Raw genomic sequence first — 7,656 nt, forward strand, 5'->3', positions numbered from 1 at the left:
GGACGTGTCGCGCCGAAGAGTCTTCGCGAGCTGTGTGTGCGACAGAGCAGTAATGCATATCAATTTGTAAAGGGGATTTTCTGGGGGTTGTGTGTGTGTGTGTGTCTGTGTCTGTGTCTGTGTGTCTGTGTCTGTGAGAGGGAGAGAGAGGGTGGTGGGGAGATGTTCGAGCAGCAACAGCTGGTTCTGATTATGTGAGAATGGGATTTCTGATCGCTGATGTCAAGCGGCTGCAAGGGTTCTTTATTGTTATCTATTTCACGTTTGTTTTTTGTTTTGTTTTTTTTTGTGTGTGTGTTTGTTGTTGTTGTTTGTTTGGGTTGTTGGTTTTTTTTAATCATTTTGGCAATTTTTTTAAGGTCATATATAGTGTAGAATCGTTTCGCACAAGTGTATTTATGTTGAGAGACACGTTTTGAAAAGAAATGAAATGTTGTTTCATCCACAGTAATGAGATTAACAATTTATGTTGTATGTTTTCTCTTTTTTTCTTATCCACTTTATTTACTTTTTTTTTACTCAGCCTTAGCTTATAAACGAACAAAATACTTACAGAGACTTAAATTGAATTAATAACAACAAATAACATAGCCCATGACATTGTGGTTGGGTTTTGTTGTTGTTGTGTGTGTGTGTGCGTGTGTGTGTGTGTGTGTGTGTGTGTGTGTGTGTGCGTGTTTTGTTGTTGTTTTTTCATTATTTCTTTCTGTCCCCATACAGAGAGATCAGTCTGTTGCGGGACGACAAGCAGGGGGGATCACCAGGACAGTGGAGTAGCCGCCCGTGGCCTGTGTGCCCCAAGTCGTGGTGTCCCTGCCATGCCCGTGACCCCAAAGAACCCTTTCTGCTGGCCTTTGGGCAAGACCCTGACGGTCAGTTTTTTGACGGCCTCCGCTGTAGGGGTGGTTGTGCTGATTTTCGTGTCTGTTGGTTGGTTGGCTGGCTGGCTGGTTGGTTGGTTGGTTGAGTGGTTGTTTGGCTGGCTGGTTGGTTATTTTGCTAATTTGTTGGTTGGTTGGCTGGTTGATTAGTTGGTTAATTAGGTGTTTGGCTGACTGGTCGGCTGGCTTGCTGGCTGGCTTTCTGGATGGTTGGTTTGTTGGCTGGCTGGCTGGTTGGTTTGGTGGTTTGTTGGTTGGCTTGGTGGTTGGCTGAATGGTTGGTTGGTTGGTTTTCTGGCTGGTTGGGTGGTTGGTTTGTTGGTTGGTTGACTGGTTGGTTGATTGGTTGGCTGGTTGGTTGGTTCGTTAGTGTGTCTGTAAACAGGATCAGACCACACACAAAAGTTGTGGACGGATTTCCCTGAACGCGTGTGGAAGTGATTATGTAAGAGATGGTTTTTATCGTTGCTCTTTATCGTAATATTACGAGGCAGTTTTACAGAATGTTCTAATGTTTTGAATGTGTGGATGTATTTTGAGAATGAATGGAGTAATAGGATCATGTTAGTGATACGAGCATGCATTTGTTCTACATTGTATTCAACAGAGGATTGTTGTTGACACTGTTCATTCGTCAGTCGTTGTCATGTTCGGTATGTTCATTTGTTCATTTCTTTCTAATCCTCGGTACCCCAAAAGGGGGTGAAAGGAAACTGAATCTAGAATCTTGACCTGTTGTCCATGGGCCAGGCTTTAGTCCGTTTGCTTTGGGTGGTAATGCAGACAGGTATCCCCTCTGTCAGGGAACTTTTAAGTACTGGGAGACCAGCGCTTTGTGTTCTTTGTGTCAGAAAAAAAACCCGTAAAGATTAAAGGTCTCATAGACTTTTGTGGCAGTCGGGACAGTGAATTCACATCCACTGAGACAGACATAGACCGAGAGAGACAGATACATTTTGAACAGACAGAGACAGACAGAGACACAGACATTCTGAATTGCTGTCCATGCAGATTTGGTGCTAGTTCCTGCTACATTTTGCGCCGTGGTACAATCGGTTAGGCTCTGCACTTTCGCGCTAGTGTTCACCAGTGATTAGGGTTCGAGGCCCCGTTTCAGCATGATGCTGTCTAACTGGGAAAGGCACTTTACTTCTGGAAATTAACAAATAATGAGGCCAGGAGACGATATGATTAACAAATAGTAAAGAGTGGTAACTCTCTCCATTACACATGGTACACAACTTCAAGTCAGTGCTGCTTACGCTACCGATTCAGCTAGCACACAGGTAAATAAAAGGTACATTGGAACAAACCCAGACACTTCCTCAAACTTTACTTCCTTTTTTGTTTTTTTCACTCTACCCAAGTGTGTACTTGACTTCCGTTGCGGAAGGAGAGGATTGAGTCCCTGTCTCGTGTTGGAGTCTCCCGTCGGTCCGACGGATGAGTAGGCAGGCAGGCTTATCTGTCGGTGTGTGTCGGTGTGTCTCCCGTCTTCATACGCTGAGCCCAAGACGCAGTTGGTACCCCGCTACCCCGATGACCATATAAGACAATGGGACCTTTTTAACTACAAGAGTTACTTTGATTCATGATAGTGTTTTTGTAGTTTTGTTGTCGTTGTTGTTGTTGTTTTTTAGTCCTTGATGGCTACATGTAAATGAAAAAAAAAAAACAGAAAAGAAACAAAACAAAAAAACAAAAAACAAAAAAAAAACGCAGTTGTACTTACTCCACAACCCTCGTGAAAAAAATAACAATTCGTCACATTTCTGTTTCGGTTTCGTTTTCGTTTCGTTTCGTTTCATTACACACCCCGACCCCCGTGGTGTTGCAGGAGAGATGATGGTGCTGATGGCTTCCGAGTTCTCTGTCCAGCGTCCTGCAGGAACCTTGTATCGGGTTCTGCCGCCCTCTGGGTAATGATTGACATGTCATATCGTGTAGTGTCGTGTCATGTCATGTGTTGCGTTTTGATGATTATGTCGTGTGGTGTCTTGCTGAACGTTTTTTTTTTATGTTTTCCCTTCTTGTGGGTAACGTAGTATGATGTGATGTGACGTGATGCAATGTGATATTTTAAGTTATAATGTGGTGTGTTGTAGCGTTCTGTCGTCCAAAAAGCTTTTTTTTTTCACTGTTGTTTGTTGTTCTTGATTTTTGTTCTCTCTTTTTATGGGTAATATTTTGAAACGAAATGTGATATCATGTCACCTGTTGTAAAAAGGTGTAATGCAAAAGTTGTTTTTTATGTAAAAATATTTTTTCTCTCTTCTTGTGCATAATATTTTTTTTTGCGACATGATTTGATATCATGCCATATCGTGTTACTCGTTGTGATGTAATATAGTCAGGTGTAATGCGAAAGTGTTTTATCATATTTTTCTGCATTCTTGTGGGTAATGTTTTGTAACGTAATTTAGAGTCATGTCATATGTTATGTGTTGTAATTTAGTATAGTGTAACACGAATGTTTTTATATCATGTTCCCCTTTCCTGTGTACAATCTTTTGTAAGATGATGTGGTGTAATGTCATGTTATTGTGATATACAATGTTTTGAAACAGTGTTGTGTAATGTCGTGTGTTGTGAAATGATGTGGTGTGCTGTAATGTGACCGTTTTTATGTCATGTTCTCCCGTCTTGTGGATAATGTTTTGTAACGTGTTGTGATGTCATGTCATGTTGTGAGTTGTATTGTGATGCAATGTACTTTGGTTTCGTTCCTATATCATGTTTTCCCGTCTTGTGGATAATGTTTTGTAACGTGTTGTGATGTCATGTCATGTTGTGTGTTGTATTGTGATGCAGTGTAGTTTGGTTTCGTTCCTGTATCATGTTTTCCCTTCTTGTGGGCAATGGTTTTGTAATGTAATGTGGTGTAATGTCATGCCATGTTATGTGCTGTTTTGTGATGTTATGTAGTATGGTACAATGTGGCAGTTTTATATCATGTTCTTTATTCTCGTGGATAGTGTTGTTGTTGTTGTTGTTTAATGTTATGTCATGTTATGTGTTGCATAATGATGTGATGTGGTGTGGTGTAATGTCAAACTTACATGTTGATCACCCTATGTGTGGGTGGGTAATGCCCTGTAACCTAATGTGATACAATGCCATTCCATGTCATGTTCTTTACTGCATTGTGATGCAATGTGGTGTGGTGCAATATGCAAGTTAATAAATATATCGTGTTCTCCCCCTTTTCGAGGGTAATATTTTTCAACGGTATGTCATGTCACGTTATGTGTTGTGTTATGATTTAGAATGGTTTGGTGTAATGTGAAAGTTTTACGTCATGCAGGAGTGTTTCTCTTTTTTTTTTTTTTTTTTTTTTTTTAAATGTTTATCTGTTTATTTATGTTAACTGTTTGTTTAGTTTATTTCTTCATTTATCTGTTTATTTCTTTTAACTTTTTGTTGTTTCTTCACTTGGGATCTTTGGCTTTGCTGTTTCTACTGTTTGTATGTTCTTCTCATTGATTGGTCTGGTTTTAGTACTTTTTTTTCATTGCTTCTTTATTCATTCTCTCTCTCTCTCTCTCTCTCTCTCTCTCTCTCTCTGTGTGTGTGTGTGTGTGTGTGTGTGTGTCTCTCTCTCTCTCTCTCTCTCTCTCTCTCTCTCTCTCGTTCTCGCTCTCGCTCGTTTTCTTGATTTTTCATCATGCTTTCATTCAAGCATGGTCAAGTCATTCAACTTGTGCACTTGTGTGTGTGTGTGTGTGTGTGTGTGTGTGTTGTGTTGTGTCTGTGCGTGTGTTGACAGAAACGACCAGAAGGCGGTGACGTGTGGCGGCGGGGGACTCACCCCCACCCTCCTCATGCTCCACCTCCCTCCGCTGCTGTTCCTCATGTCCCTGTTCCGTGTCACGCTGACCTGACTGTTGCACCCCTCACCCTCCGTGCCTCCCTCCCTCCTCTCGCCTCCAGCCCCCTGCCCCCTCCACCACACACACACACACGCACACACACACACACACACACACACCTCCCACTGCCCTCTTCGATTCATTCAACAGCTTCCAGTGAACTGCTGGGGAGTTTTCCTACGTGCACGTGATACGCAGCACACATATAATTTCTGCTACTGCTGATTCCACGGAGTATTTTCTTTCCTTCTTGACATGAATTAAATTCTACGTGGACTGAAACAGACGAAGGTGAACTGGTCTCTTCATGTTTTTTTTCCAATATTTTAAAGTTTGTCTATATCTCTACGTGGATTGAGGGAGACGTAGGTGAACTGGTCTTTCTAACTCTGTTCTTCTTGACTTTTAAATATTATTTTGTCTTCTGTTCAAATGGTGTTAAGAAGTGTTCAGCCCTGGAACAGTCCCTTTGTGGTCAACTTGGGCCATCAGCAACATGGTTTGATTTGATTTTATCCTCACCTCACTGCTTATGGAGAACATGCCACTGAAACAACCTGTTGGGAGGGGGCGGGGGGGGGGGGGGGGAACCATGGAAGTGTGGGGTAGGTTATTATTTGATTTTGGTGATCTTTCTTTTTCTTTTCCCTGTTATTCGAAGCCAGCCTACAGTTACCCCGAGGTAAAACCTAGCAGTGTGTGTGTGGGGGGGGGGGGGGGGGGGGGGAGGGGGTTAGTTTGACACTGTTACACCGGGCCTCGCTTGGACGTCCACATCAGTGGGTATCTTTTCAAGTCGGATTTTTCCTCGTTTTGAGCTGACTGCCAGTCCTGTGGCAAACTGCTGTGTGTGGCAGTGTAATCACTGGGATCGGTACGCATCTGTCAAACTGGTCTGACCTTTGATCGGACTGTCACAGTGTCATACAGCCAGTGTCGCCGTGACCGTTTCTAAGCCTTGTGGAAGACAGCGTCTCGACTGTTGTATGCTCGGGTATAAATATATATATATTTTTTTTTTTTTTTATTTTTTTTTTCGAACACACAGAGACCTTCGTCACTTTTTTTTTTTTAATGATGTTATACAATTAAGCTAGATACGGCGTCAGAATCTTGTTTGATCTTAATAGCGCAAAGGCTATATTACGTTACTGAAACACAATTTAAAAGGATTTACTGTATATATAGGAAACTCATAAACGGCAACCTATCTTACAAGATGTTGTCATGGAGCTGACTCAGAAAACACTCACACCCACGCGCGCGCGCGCGCACGTACACACAAACACACACACACACACACACACACACACACACACATCCATGGGACTTTTTTTTTTCCTTTTGACTGTGTTGTGCCGACTATTTCAGACCAACGTCAATATTGACAGCTCCGCCGGGGCCTCACTCACTGAACAACTGCTGACATTACACAACAGAAAAATCTATTCTTTTTTTTTCTTTTTTCTTTTTTTTCTTTTTTTTTTCTTTAGCCAGAAAAGTGTTTCTTAACATTACTTTGGAAACGTGAGGTGTTGTTGTTGATTTCATAGAAGGCTGCTGCTTTGTCTGGTTATACGTCGTTGTTTGTTTTGCTGTTGTTGTTATTGTTTTTTATTTAGATATTCTTGGTTCTTAATTCAAGTGAGGTTAGATACCTGATGTATTTATCCCTAATCACGGATATGTTTTTTCTGACTTTAGCCTATCTGTCTGCCTGTTTCATAAAAAGCACTGTTTCATGTTTGGTGTTCCTCCCGTGCTGGTTGTTATTTTATCATTGTTTTATCTATCTGTTTATCTATCTATTCATCTATAACTCATCTATCTGGGTGTTTGTCTATCTGTGTATCTATCTATGTGTGTATCTGTTTGTCTGTCTGTCTATCTATCTATCTATTATCCCCATCCCCCCCCCCGCGCGCACACACACACACACAAACACATTTATATACTCACACTGATATAGATAGATAGATAGATAGATATACACACATATATGTATATATTTTTTTTTCTTGTTTAACAGAATAGGTGTTGGTTTTCAACTTTGTTTTATTTATATGTGTGTGTGTGTATATATGTGTGTGTGTGTGTGTGTGTGTGTGTGTGTGCATTTATTACTGTATCATCAGAAAGTGACACCTGTGCTGTTTCCTCCATTTGATGCTGAATGAATACAGTGCCAGAGCGGAAGGAAGCGGGTGGAAGGAGAGTGCGAAAGAGAGGACTGCCGTGAAAAAGATGTTCGATTTCCATTTAGCACCCGACAAAAATAGAACCAAGAGAAAAAAAATATATATTGATTTTTTTTTTTTTTTAAATCAAAAATAAAACCTTTTGCCATGAGAAGAAATTCGATTTCCATTTAACGCTTGAAGGCTATCGTGCTCTTCCGCATGTACCCCCCCCCCCCCCCCCCAACCCCCTCTCCCCAAGTTACAGTGATGCGCAGATCGGCAGTCCGAAGTTTTATTGGTTTTTCTTTTTCTTCTTCTTCTTCTGTGTTTTCTTCACTGCTGTGCTTGATGATAATCTTTCTCTCCTCCAACCCCACCCCCACGCCCCCCACGCCCCTTCCCGTTTTTTTGTTTTTTTTGTTTTGTTTTTTGGTTTTTTTTCTTTTCTTTTTTCACAGCTCTGCTCAATAATAATCTTTCTTTCCTCTCCCCCACCTCCTTTCGTAACCTACCCTTCCCCGTTTCTACTCCGCTGCCCTCCCCCTCCACCCCATTCTCCACTCCCCTCACTACGCCCCGCCCCCCGCCCCCCCCCACCCCCGCCTCACCCCTCTCCCTCCCCCGAAACCCCCTACCCCGCACCTCCCCCCCATCCCCTCCCCGCGTGTCGCGTGACTACCACCTGCACTGTGCGCCAAGACACCCGTGCCTGCATTGCACAGACAT

General features: G+C 42.2%; 1 protein-coding gene across 1 annotated transcript in view; it reads left to right on the forward strand.

Moving 5' to 3' along the window:
• Window positions 1-6,669, forward strand: part of LOC143281746 (HHIP-like protein 1) — a 24,347-nt gene extending 17,678 nt beyond the window's left edge. Inside the window, exons 7-9 of the mRNA XM_076587024.1 lie at window positions 721-872; window positions 2,719-2,800; window positions 4,648-6,669. Of these exons, the coding sequence (XP_076443139.1) occupies window positions 721-872; window positions 2,719-2,800; window positions 4,648-4,762 (349 nt within the window). The 3' untranslated portion in view covers window positions 4,763-6,669. The remainder of the gene's footprint in view (window positions 1-720; window positions 873-2,718; window positions 2,801-4,647) is intronic.
• The last annotated feature ends 987 nt before the right edge of the window (window positions 6,670-7,656 follow it).

The sequence above is a fragment of the Babylonia areolata genome, chromosome 4, assembly GCF_041734735.1.
Source record: "Babylonia areolata isolate BAREFJ2019XMU chromosome 4, ASM4173473v1, whole genome shotgun sequence".
Classification (NCBI taxonomy): Eukaryota; Metazoa; Mollusca; class Gastropoda; order Neogastropoda; family Buccinidae; genus Babylonia; species Babylonia areolata.